At 38.6% G+C, this 17,867-nt stretch overlaps 2 protein-coding genes across 5 annotated transcripts in view; one reads left to right on the top strand and one right to left on the bottom strand.

The window, feature by feature from the left end:
- Positions 1 to 185: 185 nt before the first annotated feature.
- On the bottom strand, positions 186 to 9,044 carry LOC113006916 (acyl-coenzyme A thioesterase 1-like). Of its 4 annotated transcripts, XM_026143173.1 has the most exons (5): positions 3,998 to 4,311; positions 3,797 to 3,863; positions 2,841 to 3,356; positions 2,568 to 2,770; positions 186 to 1,716 (listed from the first exon to the last, which is right to left on the bottom strand). In XM_026143173.1, the coding sequence occupies exons 3-5, from the start codon at positions 3,295 to 3,297 to the stop codon at positions 1,129 to 1,131; spliced, it is 1,248 nt and encodes a 415-aa protein (XP_025998958.1). In that variant the 5' UTR covers positions 3,298 to 3,356; positions 3,797 to 3,863; positions 3,998 to 4,311; the 3' UTR covers positions 186 to 1,128. The 4 variants fall into 4 exon arrangements, with proteins under 4 accessions (XP_025998958.1, XP_025998959.1, XP_025998954.1 ...); XM_026143174.1 differs by lacking the exons at positions 3,797 to 3,863; positions 3,998 to 4,311 and adding an exon at positions 8,145 to 9,044; XM_026143169.1 differs by lacking the exons at positions 3,797 to 3,863; positions 3,998 to 4,311 and adding an exon at positions 4,367 to 4,437.
- Positions 7,507 to 17,867, top strand: part of susd6 (sushi domain containing 6) — a 31,274-nt gene continuing 20,913 nt past the window's right edge. Inside the window, exons 1-2 of the mRNA XM_026143175.1 lie at positions 7,507 to 7,785; positions 14,373 to 14,558. Coding sequence (XP_025998960.1) covers positions 14,414 to 14,558 — 145 coding nt within the window. The 5' untranslated portion in view covers positions 7,507 to 7,785; positions 14,373 to 14,413. The remainder of the gene's footprint in view (positions 7,786 to 14,372; positions 14,559 to 17,867) is intronic.

The following is a 17,867-nucleotide window of genomic DNA, read 5'->3' as shown; positions in this document are numbered from 1 at the left end:
TACACAGAAAATCCACATTTTCATGTGATCAAAATATCAGTGAGGGACATATGTCTGTATGTTTTTCCCAGCTTTCGAATAAGACTCCCTTCTCTGGTGCAGTGTACTCTCGGATCCTTGCTCAGATCATCACAGTATATACACATTCTTGAAACAGGCATGGAAATAAAACCAGCACAGCAGGATTTATAATAGTATTTACATATTTGCTTTTGCTTTATTATAGGTTATATTGTACATGACAACAAATTTCTTTCATTTTTTGGGCAAACATCAAATATTTTTTACAAAGATCACTTTTTTCAGCTTTCTTAAAATACAGAATTATTCCAGTCCTATACAATTTAAATATCAAATACTGCTAGATAAGTGCCAGAAAGATAAAACAAGATTAAAGAAGCTTAACTATTGGTTTTCAGTAGGTGATTCCATAACATGCTACCGTTTTGATAGTTTTCCACTCAAGCTGAAGTTACAAAATGCATTTTCACCAGTTCAGATGCCCAAAAATCTGGCACCAGCACCACATATTTACCCCCCCCCCCCCTTTTTTTTTTTTTTTTTGCTATACAACATTAAACACTAAATAAGTTACAAATAGCACAAAAGCAGAACTGGTTCTGTACCAACATCATGTCAGTGGAGAAGTTATCATATGTAGGTTATTTTATAGGTAGACATTTTGTCAAGTAACTGCAGGAAAAGTCCAAGTGTCTTCTACTTTTGTGAGATACTTCAACAAAACAATCAAGTTTGAGCTGATGGCTGTGGCTTATGACGTAGACCACTACTCAGACCTTGAGTCTGCATCAAGAAGTGGGGATGACACTAAATTCAACACCCTACCCCAACAAAACTCTGTAGTGCTCTTTATGTGCAGTCCCTTTACATTTCCTTCCCATGACAAGACAAAATCTCAGATTCTTTTTACTATAGACGATTTTTTGCTACAAGCCCGTGTCCTACTGAAAAAAACTCATCTGAAACCAAACGATTGTTGGAGTGTTTCCGATGCAGAACACTAGACGGTTAATGGAGTTCTCACAATTTTACTAATTAGAAAATACAGGCACTGGTAACCATTTCTAAGAACAACCATTCAGAGATGCTCGATGGATTAATACAGTATCAAGTGCTCTTGTTGCCCAAGTGGGTCTTGAAGAACTCCTGGACTCTTTCCCACAGGTCCAGCTGAGCCTCAGAGTGGGCTTTTGGCTCCCCACCAAACACCACAACACTCCCTACAGCTGGATGAAAGCCAGATGAACAATAAGGCATGTACGGCACATCCAGAAAGTGACCAGCTTTTGGATAAGTAACAACCTCGTAGGATTTTTTGCCATGCTTTTTCAAAATTTCAGCAGCCTGACTGGCAAAAAACGTGCTGTTCCAGTTGTGGTCATCTTCAGAAGCAGCAAACAGGAAATGGCAGGTGGCTCGTTCAATTGGAATCAAAGACGCCCTGTTCTTGCCCTTGGTGGGGTCTGGTAAGGCGTCACGTATATCTACAAGCCCAGACTCTGTGAATTTCACATTCTCCATGACAGGGGGCAGTGGCGGGAATACAATGTCTTTGTAGTGTAAAGGAAGCACAGTGTTTGCATTACAGGCATTAATACAGACAGTCGCTGAGATCCCAGAGAGAAAAGATGACATGCTCAAAGCCAAGGCACCACTATGAGAGATTGATATGACGCCAATCCCAGGACCTTTCACCTGAATCAAGAGGTTTTATGTTAGTTAAATTTTTTAAAGTAACAGGTGCACATCTGCTAATACAGTGCAGATCACAAATTGATGGACACTAGCATTTCTTTGTTCTTTAGGCTCAGCTTCAGTTAGAATGGGTTTACTTCAAAAAAGAAAGATATGCGAAAAGAGGAGAAAAGGGAGCAGCTCATATTGTTATCCGTTCAAGATGCTGGGAGTTCTGCAATGACTGAGAGACATTTAATTGTGCAGTAGAGGACAACAACCTTGTTATATATATCCAATGTGACCAAAGAGGGAGATTATCCTTAGCTGCACAAGTCAATCGACTAATTTTAGTTCAAGAAATATGAGAACAGGGTGTTGTATGCTCACTAGGACTAACAAAGTGTTTGCTGTTGTTTCCATGTCTGACAAATACTTTCTTTAAAATATAAAACTAAATTTTGCTTGTCTTTGTGTGTTTCTACTCAATTACTTTTGAACCCCTAAACATTTTGTAATGTTATCGAACTATTACTACCACAGATCATTACACCTTGCTGTAAACCTCCAAAATCAAAATTACTTATGGCCAATTAACTATTTCAACTAAAGAAAAAATGACAAAAAGCTTGTAATATTTTAAGACTTAAGAAATATAGAGGTTTCATCATTAATCCATGATGGTGATATCAGAAGAAAAGCCAGCAGGTGGCAACATTGACACACTAGACACAAATATAGGCCTCTATCTCAAATCCACTTCAAATGCAGATGTTTGAGCAATATTTTCACAACCTTCACATACATAAGATGCATAACATTGAATTACTTCTAATAAATATGTCCTTTGCTGTTTGCTCTTCAATACTAACCTCTTGCCGCTTCCTCAGATATGTGACCGCCTCCTCGAAATATTCCAAATCCAGGTTTTTAGGGTTTTTTGGGAGATCCTGGTAACGAAAATAAGCCAGTGCCAGAACAACAAAGCCTTTACTTGCCAAGAGGCTGGATCTGGGTTCAGTGAGACCTCCACCAAAAGTGTACAAATCTACAATTCCTGGGAATGGGCCATTTCCTAAAGGGGGGGACAGTTAATGTTGACTTGATACCTAATTTTGTGAATAATTTGTTAAAATCCTACTAACCTGGTGGTATGAAGAGGACACCTCGTATTCTGCCCTCTTGTAAAGGTATTCTCTTCATCCCCTCAATCATGTATCCTCTCTCATTAGATTCAGATGCTAAAACCTCGCCAGTCTCTCCATTAAGAGCCTCCAGGGCCACGCGTGTTGGGCTGAGCACATCCTTCTTCATGAGTTTAGTGTGTGGTGCGTCTGGTGCCAGGGCCCAAAACAAACCCATGGGCTCCACGCCGGTGTAACTACCACCCAGAGAGGGTGTGCGGAAGACATCCACCTGACCACTTTCATCTGCTTTGTACAGGGCAGAGGCTTTGAAAGTGACACCTTTGTCATCAACCAGTCTGGACCTCAGCTCCACTGGTTTGTGAGGAGTGAGTCCCTCTACTTTTACCCGCACCATCTTGTCAAAGAAGCTGCGAACACTAGGGAGAATTTTCAAGCGGATCTGTGATTGCACCATTTCAGCTGTTTAAGATGGGAACGGTTGTTTCACTGTAGCCTGGAATCGTGTCACTGCACCTGTCAAGGCAATTGAGAATTAAGTCAATGTAACTGCTTTCACCTAGAAATCACTTTTATGGGTTAACATCATCATTTACAATAGAAATATTCACAAAACAACAAAAAAAAGAGATAAATTTTAAGAAAAACTATTTATACCACAATACGAAACCTAACTGGGCTCATGAGATATATCACAAATCTCATTTTGCATTTAAGCAGCCTATGCATGGTGCCTAGGTGGAAGATAAAAGACAGTCTGTATTCAGCAAGAGGCCTTGAACATAGCCATTGCTCCAGTTTAGATAATTTATTTTGGAGATTGACTACAACAACCAAACAAGGACCGAAGCTGTGAAGTTAAATTGGAAAAACAACAAATGTAGATATAACTACTAAACTTATGATTATCTGTACACTTGCTTTTCATATATATGTAAATTAAAATAGCAATATACCCGGTATAGAATTTGGAGAATACGTGGGGTATTGTAGGATGTGTTCTCTCCAGCCTTGTTGGTGAGCCTTGTACATTAGAATGACGGCATTGACACAAGACCACAAATGAAATTTAAGAATAAAATGGATAAATTTAAGTGAAAGTAACCAAATGAACACTATAATGTACACGTTATTATTAAAATTAACCTTTTACGCACAATAAGAGAGTGACGAGTCACATTGGCACAGTTATCAGGGGACACTATGGTCTGTCACACTTTCTAGCTAAAGTGTTTAAGTAAGAAATGGTTTGATGGTCATCAGTTGATGGGAAAGGCTGGTGTCACGCTGAGATTGAGCAGCCACACGGCGTCACACAGTAATGTTTAACTGGGTGAAAGGTCAAGAAATTCTTTCGTTTTCTCCGGTTGACAAAACAACAAGGGTAGAAAACACAAACAAGCTAACTTGAGTTGCTTTCATTGTTTGGGCTAGCTATAGTTGTGGGCAACCAACAGGCTAAAACCAGGTCAAAATGTTTATATTAATATCAGAATTAACACACCCCCTCTCCAGTCTGACCGTACCTGTCCAACCTTGAAGCTTTAATGTACAAAATCGACGCTAATAACGGAAGTAGCACTGTCCAAGTAGAAAGCAAGCGGAAGCAGCCACTTATAAAAACGGGGGCGTCGGGGGTACGATTTAAGATCACCTGTAGCTTTGTCGTGTTTGTATTGCGTTAGTGTAACACTCTTTTTTACCCTGGTTTTCTAAATATGCCTTTCAAAATGTCAAAAGTGAGAGACATTTTTATTTCATGACAGTTTGAGAAGAATTGTTATCACCACCACCCCCACCATCCGCAATGTAACCGTCCATAATATTTTGAACCAGGTGATCTGTCAAAAAGCGATCGTCTGCGCGTGATTTCTAATGTTTCTATACGATTTTATGCCTAATGTATTTGCTTATGTTGGTAACCTGTAGTCAACTGGAATTACAAAGGGTTTATATAAAAATAACAAAATTGCCTGTTTTGCAAGTGTGTTCATGAGTCTACGTTATTGTACCTACTCAGTTTTCTACAGTATAATCAGTTCAATCATTTTTGGCTACTTAAAATATCCTTACAGAAAATTTATGTTAAATTTGTCGCAATTTCTGCTGCACATTCATTCACATAGACGTTCACATTCACATACAGTTTTAATGTCAGTTCCTGTTTTTATATGGATAAATAAAAGATACATACTTACACTTTAAAATCATTCATGAGAAATATGTCTGAGATTTCCTTGACAGATTATGGGGCAACTCATTTATATAACTAAATACCAGTAATCATCCATTTTTATCACGACACTAGAATGTAAATGAGTGTAAATTAACACATTTCTAATGATAAAGTAATTTATACGGAGATCTTTCTTTTTTTTTTCAGCAAATATCATGAAGTAAAATACCTATACATGTAGGTAAGTAGTCGATGGAGCCACTAGATGTCAGCACTAGTACAGACTTCTAATGCACAGTCTCACTCAAAGATAATACAGGCTACTTTACATATAGCCTGGGTCTTCTGTAGAAGACTAGCACTTTTTATATATACATATATCTTAACACAGAATAGACATTTGCATCCAGAGCATGCCCCAGTCTTATCTGTGTGAACACAAATCCAGAACAGAACATGATAAGTCATATCTCATTTACTTATCTAATGTATTTCAATGTAGAGCGAGAGATATTAGTTGTTAAACCACCTTAGTGCATACATTTAAATTTTTATGAACAAAGCGGTTGGACAGTGGGTGTCCCGCTTCTTGTTTCTCTACTGGGTATGAGTTTCTTTACAAGACTCAGTGGCATGTCTAGGTGTCAAACTGGAGTCTTAACATAATCCTATAACTGGCTGACCTTTACTTGGGCCTCTGTTATCAGGGAGATTTCTTCTCAGGGAGAGGAGAAGAGAAAGGAAACTTTTATGGAAAGAGGGGAAATTAAAACATGACAAAGGTGTGAGTAGGGATTAGGACGGCATCCAAATTTAAGCAAAACTGGAAAGGGTAAATTTTAAAAATGTGTTTTAAAAGCTATGCAGACACAACACGTTGGCAAAACATTAAACAGTCGTCAAAATTAGTGATCTCTTATTGGACTCTGAGGGATTTAAAAGGAAATTATTCACGTGACTCGAATGGATTTAAGAGGATAAGAGAGATTACTGTATGATAGGGATGAAATTAAACTCACATTAAAGATAATTCTGGTTAATATCATCCAATTTAAAATCACTCAGTGAGACCTTATTTGGTTTCCATGACTTCTTTATCGGTATTTCATTTTTTTTTCTCTTTAGGACAACCATTCTTTAAAAGTGCATGACAGAATTGGTTAAATGTTTTTTGATCTATCGGCAGTGATGTTTGCAAGCAATTGATCAACTTTCTTATGGTAAGCTCTAGTAACATAAGGGGTTTAAAAGGAGTGACTACCCTCTTTCATCCATATTTGCAGTAAAACTTCATGATCTGCAGAGCTGAGTGACGTTACAGTGATGTGTAAACTGCATTTAGCTATAATGAGAAATCTCAAAGATCTCACATTTCTCCTCTAAGCGAATGAAAGCAAAAATTTTCCCACTCGTTTCCTGCCTTCTTCTACAGGCATATTGCATAAAGGCAGACATTTAGATCATGTGTCTATTTATGCATTGCCTCCTCAGTTTAAGAACCAGCCATCTGAGTTAATACACACTGGGATGTTCTTTCACTGTAGCATCAAAACCAATAAAAAAAATCACATCAAAAGATCTAATGACACACTCACAGAGGCACCAACCAAGGCATTGTTGGTTGCCTCTGCAGAAATCATCGGGAAAATTATTCATTAGATATAAACCCTGGGAGATAATTCAAATACTAATACATTTACATAATCTCACACTTTACCTGTGATATAATGGTAATGTCCAGAATGTATTTGTTTTTAAAGCATGGTTGATGTATATAGAGTATATTAACCTCAGTAAAGGGGAGACAGACAGGCACTAGCATTCTGTTAAAGAGATCATCAGAAAGAGCAAACCTTTAAATTAACAAATAAATTAAAAAACACCTATGCATGAAAAAAGTATAATAATTCAAACATGAAAAATGCAAGGCGCACACAAATAAAGAATCTATTAACATGTCCACAACCCCTCTGGACTATTCTTTTCTATTCTTAGCATTTTAGATTCTGTGGAAACACAGGAACATCACATTATTCCATTCTTTCCTAATTCATGTAATAACGTTAAATGTTAATTGACAAATAGTATGTTATAAAATTAGATATTATATACTAGATATATTGTAGAATGTTAACAAAATGAAAAATCTTTACAGTCATTTTTACAGTATTTTACTGTCATCTCATAAAGCCTAACTGATAAACAGGTGAATATTATTTTCGATTATTACTAATTCTCTGATAATATTTGGCTTTTTATCTCTTGAAGCTGATATCTCGGGATATCAGATATTTATTAACCCAAATCTGTTGGCGAGCATACTCATACGACTTTATAAAAACTACATGCAACTGTAGCATACAGTTAAGCATTTGCATTTTTATTGTCCTTTTGTTTGATTCTTTTTTTAGTGATTCTTTTGTTTCCCCTCACCAAAACTCTGCGCTTTTATTTTGAAATCCAGCCCAGTGACTTGACAACCCATGGATCCGCCCTTTTTTTTTTACAGAGGTAGCCATGGACACCGCGCGAGAGCGAGTCAGCCCCGTAGAGTTCTCACAGCGAGTGTTTCCGCTCACCTAAAATAAAGAGCTGGCTGAGTCGAGGACAGGGGACGAGCGGAGCGGCACTGACGGAACTTGACGCCGAGGACGTCGTATTTTTATATTTCTATACTCAGGTCCGAGCGTCTCCATTTATACAGTCCTTAATGCCTCGAATGTGAATGTAAGAGAGGAGGGCTCGCCGCCGCTGGTAACCTTTACGTTGGTGAGTCTTGAACGTATTTTCGCCAGCTAAGCACACACAGGCCACACGAGAGCTCTTGGTCTTCTCTCTTCTGTCTCTGTCTTTCTTTCTGTCTCTCTCTGCCCGTCAGTATTTGGTCATTACATAATAATTATAATAATAACCAGGAAAAGCGTAACCAATCTTAGGGTCACGCTTACTAACTCGTTAGTGTAAGTAATTCGTTTGATCTTTTTCCTTTTATTTTTGTTTAACAAACGAGGTCGATTATTAAACTAAGCTAGCGTATGATAAACGTAGTTACTGTTTGGCTAAATGTCATATTTTTTTTTCTCTGACGGTCTCTTGGATATAAGTTTGAATCTGTGGAAATATCTCACCTTGACTTGTCAGATACAGTGAAACAAAGAGCAAATTGTCTGTGGTAGCTGGTGAGTCCCGTCTAACAGTTACCCACTGTAACAACGTTACAGCTGGTCATGTGAACAAAAAAAGGAACGAGGAAGCAAGAAGTCTGCTTGTATTGTGTTGTTTATGGTGCATACATAAGAGGCTGAGTCGGTGAAGAACCGGGTACATCCAGGTGTATTGCTTGTTTGAATCGTGTTGTTTTCTCTTTTTATTCAGCTTTTTTTTTTTTGTTCCCGTGGCATTGGCAGCCCACCACACTCTTTGTTTAAATACCTCACTGTACAGTTGCACGTGTTGAAGCGTGTGACTGCCGTAGGACTGCTAAAAAGAGCCAGCTGACCACATTTGATACAGTTGCAGAGATGCATCTTTGAGCTATTATTTGTCTCTCTGTGTGTGTGTGTGTGTGTGTGTGTGTGTGTGTGTGTGTGTGTGTTTGCGCTGGGGGGGTCTCTCATTCCCAGCAGTGCAGTTTCCCACCCCACGCTTTTGTTCCAGTAAAACTTTTTTTTTGAGTCGTTTCCTGTTACTAGGGAAAGGGTAAGATGTGACACTTGACCCAAAGCGGAGAGCAGGGAAGTTCAGATGTGAACTGTTGTGTTTATACCGAAGATCAGAGTCTGGGAAGTATTCAGGTTCAATTTCCTATTGTGGTCTCTTGATAATACAAGGCTGAGAAATGTTTTGATCCGATCTCTGTGCGCCACCTTCTTATTGTTTTGGTCGTTTCATAACATATACCGTATGTTTATTTAAGCTCCGATTTTCAGCCCAGTTATCATATTTTGTAATCATTTTTACCTTTCTATTTTTGTTTTAATAGAAATACAGCATTTCATATCATGTAGACATCCCAGACTTTTTAAACATGCACCAAAGTTTTTGTCTTTTTCAAAAGATTTTGTTTTTTATTAATATGTTTCAGTTATGTGCAAAACATTTTTATCACGCTAGTTAAATGATTTACTCTAACATGTGTACAACATGCTGTGAATAGCACTTTCCTGCCTACTGGCTACTTTATTGAGCAGGTCAAGGTTCAACAGTAAGTTGTTTGTGCCCATCCCTCGCTCGGTTTGCTCTTTAGAAATCCAGCTTACAGCTTCCATCTGCTGTCAGCTCATGTTTTATGTGAAAAGACTTCAATACATTCACTAATATGATGGGCTTATTGCCCCAAAATTTCCCAATATTTCATAATGCTGTCACTCCTGCTAGTTGTTGTTCAGCGATACCCAAATGTTTGCGTCTAATTCCTAGAGCTTATTTTTGTTGGATAGGTTTTTTTCAACAGAATTAAGGCGTGAGCTGAAAGGCTGTTTTTCTTTGCTGAACTCACTCATGTTCTTAATTTATTTATTTATTTCCCCCATTGTTTAGACTGACTAGTTTTGTTTTCATGCATTGTACAAGCCTTAGCATCCGCAGAATAATGGATATACAATGTGAAGCTTTAATGGTTCTTAGTTTAAAGGACATTATGTAACTGCAGTGAAATTTTTATAACTCTGGGCCCTGAGTTTGGGGGCGTTTTCTGTTTTGACAACATACCTAGAGAAAACACATTGTGAGTATAAATGAGAGTACTGCTTTTGCCTTAAATCCTTTCCTCATCTTTCACCACTATCATATTTCCCCCTTTTTCCCTTGTTTCTTCTTCTTTCTCTCCTTCATCTTTCTCTGTGTCTCTCTCTCTTTCCTTGCGGCAGTACAGAGGGATGCTGAGGCACTGTGGGGTTTAACACTATCGTACTTAATAACAAAGGGTCCTTTCTCTTCTGCCATGCAGAGCCCCGTTTCTGGGCTCCCTTCATAGGCCCACGTAGGCTCTACCAGCAGCAGCAGTAGCATGGAGGGCTATCGGATGGAAATCTCCTCTGGGCTGTTTCTTTGGCGCACTGAGTCCTCTCTGTTCCCGGACACATGCCTGTGCTGCTGCTCTCTCCTTGGCTCCCTTTGCATTCCAGGAGCCTCGGGCAGCTGAAAAACTGCAGTAGCAGTCTGCTGACTGCCTGGTTGGCTCATTGGTGTCTCAAGTGGAGAGTTACATAGTTTTTTCCCCCAAAGTTCAAGACTACACACTCTGAAAATGTGTTTATGTTTTTAAAACCTCAACTTCTTTAATGTGCTAGACCTAAGTATGGCCTACAGATGTAACACATGGAACGACCAAGAAATGTCCAAATGACTTATGAAGTGCAGTTTTAAACTTGAGGGATGTCATGATCCAGTTTTTTCCATTTGATAGCCATTCCTTGGTTTTGGGTATCTGCTAAGACAGAGTACTTATCCAGGTCCAGTGTTAAATTACCACACTTTTTTTCCTCACACTGAAAAAGAGACTGGGAATCATCCTTTTATTGGGCTTTACACAAAGATTTTATTTTCTAATGTTGTAAAATAAAACTTGATGGATGAATTTGTTGAAGAATATAAACTTACCTAATTGGTATTTTTTTTAGTAAAGTAATGCATAAAAGAACAGACCAAAAACAACTGAAGTTACAATTTTATATATCTTTTTTGCCAACATCTCATTTCCACTCAATTAAAGAGAAAGTCATGGTAGTTTCTAGTTTATTTAGGGCTTTTTTTTTCCGTCTTTTTTTTTTTTTTTTGCCTCTTTGTACACACACAATGCGGAACTGACAAGAGATAGCTGAAGTGAAATATTAATCTAGTTCACAGTGTGTTGCTGTAAGTGTAATAAAAGCTTACCGAAACAACATCCTTCTAGTTTCTACTTTATATAATGTCTCTCCCAGCACAGATAACGAGAGCAAAACTAAAAGGGAGAGAAGACAAAAAACATTTCGTTGTCTGAGCTTTTCACTTGACCACAGTTTGCACGTAATGAAAAACATATAAAGAAAAGCTGTCAGTTTAGCAGGCATGAAATACATCCAAATCGCTTGCTCTTTTGCTGTTAGCTCTTTTCAGCTCTGCTGCTGTCGCATGGCGACATAAACATAGAACAACAGTTAAAAGATTTGAATAGATTGGTGCAGAGACTGGGAAGTTGTCACTGATATGCGATCCAGCTTTACAAGTCAATATCTGATTACAATATTGGATCGTTGCATCCTTAGTCTTCTTAATCAGACTTTGTGGTGCAGATTGAAAATTTTGGTCAATAGACTTCCTTGTCTATTAACTTAATGGCAAGCTAGAACTGCCCGTACCAGTTTTGTTGGTTGGCTGTTCTTGCCACTTCCTGTCCTCCTGCCTCAGAATGCTGTTACAGTATTGTTTACTGTATCTCATTTTTATGGGGGGTTGGTATGTTTTCTGAAACTCACACAGTTTTTTCCTTTTAGTTGCCTTTTTGTTGGTATATATAATTTGATAGTGATATTTAGTATAATAGTATAATGTAAAGTAGTTATACTCTAATAATTCATTTAGAAGTCAACCATTTATATTGGTTTGATTTCTAATATTTGCTATCTTTAAAGACACTGTACTTTAGTTTCGGTCTCAATTGCTTTGTTAGTACTGTGCAGCTTCTGGCAGGAAGTGTTTTTGTGTGCAGGTTGATTAAAAAAAAGGTGTTTCAGGAAACTTGAGGTTGAAAATAGAAGCACATTCTATAATGTGATGTTTCAAGCTTAACATCTTTTGCTGCATTTGACAGGAAACCCACACATTTGCAAGGCAGGTTGACATCCAGACTTAAAGTATTCCTGTGCTTTTAGCTGTCAACCTGCCTGCTCTGTTATTAATCAATTAAATATGTGAACATAAAGTCAGTGCATTAGAAGATGTGCAAAAATTCCTTTCATGTTGTGAAAATGTCTTGTTATAGCTAATTGGAAGCTGTGCTTTTTAGGATACCCTAGAACAGACTTAATGACTTTCTCCTTTTTCAGACTCTCTTGTGTGAAAGCAATTAAGCTAATTCTGCTTTAGTTTTCACTTTGTAGACATTCTGGCTGGTCAATACTATGCCCTCAGCTTTTTCAGGAGGTCAGTCCTGCATTTTAAATGCAGCCCTAAGCAGTTATTTAAACCTCAACAATTGCAGTTTTTTGTCTTTCCTTTGTGCATTTTGTCCTTGATACTTCTAAAATTGACATTCATCTGTCAAAAAGATAATGAAGGGCCTCTATATAACCCGACAATAGCAGCCAGCATGGACAAATGAGAAAGCATCTATGGATCAAATGGCTGGCACAGATCCATTGCATGTGCTTTTGACTAGCTGCCCTTTGGCTCAATGCAGTGCCCAGACTGTCCTGCCAAAATTGACTTACGTCACTGTTTCCCACTGGCTTGCGCCACAGTCAGGTATGACTCTTCATCCCACTCTTAGGGGCATCAGAAAGATGGCAGGCAGTGGGTGGGCTGCTTTCCCTTGTTTGTGTTGGAAATTTGGAATATAGCCCTGTCCAGAGCACTCAAATGCTAAAACACAGGCGATTAGAAATACAATGTTGAAGTTAATTAGAACCTATCTAATCACCTTGATGCAGAAAGCACACTAAAAACACATGACTCTCATTGACTTCTTAGTGAAGCAATGAGGAAGCAGCTATATTTTAATTAAACTGTCATATCTGCATCCTGTACCTGAAAAACGTAATAAGATTCCAGTATATAGTCACTATATACTGGAATCTTATTACGTTTTTCAGTAACTGTAACTGTAAGTAACTGTAAGGACATATACACTATATTATAGTGTATATGTCCTTACAGTTACTTTCTTCTACACAGTCCAGATCATATGCTGTGTCAGTGCCAGTGGCCATCCAGCAGATCAGCAATTAAATTTGCGGCTCTCTAAGTGCAGCCATGCCATTACTGTAGGCATTAGCTTCGCAGCCTTGTGGAAATGTAATGGGCCTCTGCCTCCTCTTGAGAATATTCTGCCTGCAGGCCATCTAGTTTCCCACAGAACAGAGCCACTTCTACTTCATCCTTATCCCTCTGATGCAACATAAACAGCTCTATGTGCATCTGCATCTCATTTACGTAATGGTGTGTTGCATCGTATCACCTCAATCAACCAACAAATGCTTTTAGGAAGTTATTTAAGTTGGTATCATGGAGAGATATTGGTGGAGAGAGGATGAGGTTGTTGCTCTCTATTTGCATATTACTGTTTAAAGATGTCTCACAGTAACTCTTGATGTCCTTCATGCTTTTGTTTGCTGTCTGCCCAGAGAACTAGGTGTCTGATTTTTGCATTTGCATCTTACCTTTAAAAAAAAAAAATTACAGCACTGATTTTGATTAAACTTTTTTATACAAGAAAAATAATCCGTAAGTATTATTTTCCGTCTCCAAGTAGTATAGGGAAAAGGAATCTGAACAGACTGATATCATTGCCAATTTACAGTATATGGTAAACAAAATATGGGAATCATTTCTGAATGCATCACCTATTGCCATTATCTTTGCATACATTTTCCATCACACTCCATTGTAGTAAACAACCAACAGTATGGAATAGAATCACAGTTGAGGTGCACACATAGCATGAAAAAATCTTTAAGAACACTGTTTATTTAGATGTATAAATAATATTATGAAATATAAATGATATCCTTACAAATGTCTGAATTTTTGCTGATGCTGACTGCTTTAACAGCACAGTAGAGTGTGAGACATGATCTTCTGGAAATTAAACTTCTTTCATGATGATGATTTTCTTAGACAAACTCCTTTTTCCCAGTCATCTGGGTCTTTGCAAAAGTTGCAGTTGTAATCACACCCAAATTTTCTCTCTCACACACATTTTTAGCCTCTGTCTCCACCATGCCCAGCCGCCAGTGTTGCTAACTCACCAGCAAGAGTGATCTCGTTACATCATCTACAACGGACTTTAACGTCTGGTTTATTTGGTTAGATGCTGTGGCAGAGCCAAGATTAGGGATCGAGTGGAGATAAGAGGAACACTGGCTAATGCTGGAGGATCCTAATAATAGATCAAACAAATGAGGAGGAAATGGACGTAGAGTCATTCATGCAGTTATTAATATTAGGAATTCAGCTGCTGTTTAATAAGATGCAGGTCAGGGCTTCACTTTGTGACTCTGTCTTCCAGCCCGTGCACTGTGGCTATCTCTTAATTCCCTCCTGTCTCTGTGTTGCTTGTGGTTACGTAATCCTCGCTGAATGTTGATAGTAATCCGCGCTCTTCCTCCCCCCTCCTCATACCTCTCTGTCCCTTCCTGTCTGTGTGGCCTGCACAGGTTAAGCCATAGAGGACTCTCCCTGGTTGTCGGAGGAAAAGATGTGCGATGGAATGGTAGCGTTTCAGACGAGAGCCCTGTCCTCCTCTTCTTCATCCTCTACCTCCTCCTCCTCTCCAGCTCACAGGCTGGCTGCCTCCGTGCTTATCCTCCTCTTCATCCTGCTCCCTCATGGTCACGCATCAGGTAAGTCACATGCTCATGGCTTTTTGAATTCTCTGCCTTTTCTCTCACACGATACACATCAAATAAACTGTTATCTTTGCCTGTCTCTTGTGAATTGATTGAGGTTATTTTCCCCTCCTCCCACAGGTCAGTTAGATTAAATCGTCTTCCTTTACCCTTGGGTTGGTCAGGTTCAGAGCGGCAGCTAAGAGCTCAGTCCCACACGCTCTGTGAATCCATTCACTGTCCTAATGAGTCACAACAGTTTTCCTCCCCTATTGAGTGAAACAGAGAGATGCGGTCACATTTCTGTCATAAGGTTTTAATCAACCATGACATTTAGAACCCTCCGAGAGCTTTTGGCACGGCTAGACAACTTTTGTTATTGCCCCACAACAACCCTCAGATCAGGTTTGGCGTTTTACCCTGAGGTCCTACATTATTTGGGAAGTGTCAGGTTTTAAAACTGAATTCATTGTTGTCTAATGGAGGGAAATTTGGTCTTGCACGTGGTAAACAGTAACATAATACAGGAACTATAAAGCTGATGTCCTTTGTTTCCTCTAAAGAAGTGTAATGTCGATGCTGTGGACTTGCTGAACCCCTCCACTTGTGTCAGCTTTCTTTTCTCTTCCAATCTTCCAGTCCCCTCCCCCCTACATACACACAAAACGCAACCACACTCACACTCACATGCACTTTCCACACATAGCCAGCTTGTGAAATGTGCCAGATGTCCTTGCCACAGAGTGCAAGCATACTGTGTGAGCGTGTGTGTCTGTGTGTGTGTCTGTGTAAGGAGTGGTTTAAGGCTCTCAGATGTTTATATGCATTAATTGATTTTCTTCTTTAATTCCTTAAATAAATAGTGTGTTTATGAGAGTCAGAAACAGCAACAGTAGGAGTATAAAACGAGGGAGATGTGCCGTTGAGCAAGGGAGGAGGGGATTGCTAATGGCAACTGTATTATCTCTCGGTATGCCTTATGTAACACACATGACTCATGTTGAGCCCAGGGGGGCTGGTATCACGCTCACGTTCTGCGTCCAGCACACTCGCACGCATAGACTGTCTACCAATACCAACAAAAGTGTGTCCTCAAATCCCTAGCCCACGTGCTCAGGGTGCTGTAGAAGATTGTGTGTGTGCACACGCGTGTGTGTATGTAATCAAGTATTTCTGTTTGCTGTTTTGCCTCCTGTAGGGCTGAACACAGATATTCGAGCCACTTCATTCTTTTTGACACAGAAAAAGGAACCTGCGCCTTTAAGACTGTCAGTCAGCTTCTGGGAAGTCACAGCTAGTTCTCTATACTCGCAACATATATTTGAGCATAATATGAAGTGTCTTGATCCCTCCGACATACAGGAAAGAAAGCAAAACAATGCTTAGAAATGAATTAAAAGACAACATTGTGTTAATGAATCTCAACGTGAATGACTGTAATGAGTCTGTACTGCTGTTTAACTTGGTTCCAACAAAGGGTGTGCCACTAATGCTTGCCATGGCCATGTCAAATGATTCAATATTGGTATATGTGTACAAAACAATCCCTTTTTTAAATATATGGTAAATATTAACCTAAGTCTTCTATCCTCTTACTGCAAGCATATAAATGTTTGAATTAGGAGACAAATATTACTTTTTGATGAGTGTAAAACAGTCTGATTTGAGTCTGTGTTTGACCTCTGCAGTGATGCATATTATACAGTTGAAAGGATGTAGGCTCATTTAGTTGTTTATACAGCATTTCAGAGGATTGTTTTATGTAAGTAATCTTTGCATGACAATATCAGTCAGCTCAAACATAAATATAATCAATTGTGCACCCTGTCTCACATGGGATGAAGAGGACTAGTACTATTATGGTATGTAAATTGTACAAAACAGTCAACATTTTTAAAGAGAAAGCTCTTGTTTTTTGTTTTTTTTCTTTTGTAAAGAGACATGCTTTTGTAGGCCAACAAACAGCCTACTGTAAAATAGTCTGCTGTGTGCACTACATTTCATGGAGTTTTACCATAATTCTGAAATATGTGTGTCGTCTGTCCATTCCGTGGCCCTTCATTTGCTTCTGGAAAACAAATGTTGCACACCCTTGCTTCAGCACTAGACTTTTAAGCTCTGTAGCATTCTAGTCTTGCTGTCTTTTTAGCAAGTTGCTTGAAGGAATCTGTATAAATCAAACTAAGTGTTGAAGTTTTATAGTGATTTTGTATATACTTTTTTTCTTTCTTTTTTTTAAACTTCCACTTTTATGCAAAAAATTGTTTGTCATGCTGCAACTAGCTGTTCAGGAATGCAATGGAACATTTCAAACGCTGCTGCGTGTTAACTGATAAAAATCCAAAGGTTATTTTTAACTGTTGTAGCTCTGTAAGTTTTGTTTTTTTTTTTTACTTCCGACCACTTCCTTACAGTACATAAGGCAGTGTTTAAGCTGACTCACAGTTCAAACGTTCAAGTGTCCTATAACACTTAATATTTTCCTCTTTGGCATTAATTAAGTCCAAATGAAGATGGCTTATGCACAAGTTTTGGGGGGGTTTTCAGTACAATATTTCAGATTTCCTTTGAGGTTTCTGGGGTATCTTTTCAATTCAAGCACCGTATTATAAATTTAAATATTTGATCACAATCACAAGGAACTTGTAATGAGCAATGAAACATTTAGAGGCTTAGCTCCTTAGTAAACAGAACTTGAAGCTCATTTCATTCTTCTTAATTGAGCCCAGATCGCACAAAGCAAGATGAACCTGATATTTATTGATGAGACTCTGGTAAACTATGTCAGGATTAAAAAAAGAGAAAGAGAATTCAGCCAAGAAAAGTCATTGGAAATAATGGTAATACGGAGGGTTGGCTGTAAACATAAGTGCCATTAGAACAAGACACGAGTTGCAGCATTTACAGCAGAAGTATGGTGTTAAATCGATAATTAGAGTCAAATTACCATAAAAGCAAAACACTCATGTTAAAGCGTTAACTTCATCATTAGCTACTGGCCGTTTCCTTTCGCTCTCCTGCTCGACATACATAATTCACACAGGTAATCCCTTGACGTGTTCCAGGGATGGAGATTGCTGTGGAAATTTCATGAATCTAAAATTTCATCACAGCCAACAGGCCTATTCCAGACTCCAGCAAACAGCAGTGTTGATGATGAATAGAAATGGATACTAGAAAATATACTATAGTCCATTTAAATAGAAGTTTACACTACAGCAGAGAGCAGCATCAGATTTCTACTTCAAGTCTGTGTAGGTTTTGTGGATATAACTCTTTTAGGAAATTTGACCTTTAGCTGATGGAGAGAGAAAATGATAGACA

This window comes from Astatotilapia calliptera, chromosome 15 (assembly GCF_900246225.1).
Source record: "Astatotilapia calliptera chromosome 15, fAstCal1.2, whole genome shotgun sequence".
NCBI lineage: Eukaryota > Metazoa > Chordata > Actinopteri > Cichliformes > Cichlidae > Astatotilapia > Astatotilapia calliptera.
The sequence above is the reverse complement of the archived record's forward strand: the minus strand, read 5'-3'. Positions and strand labels throughout refer to the sequence as shown.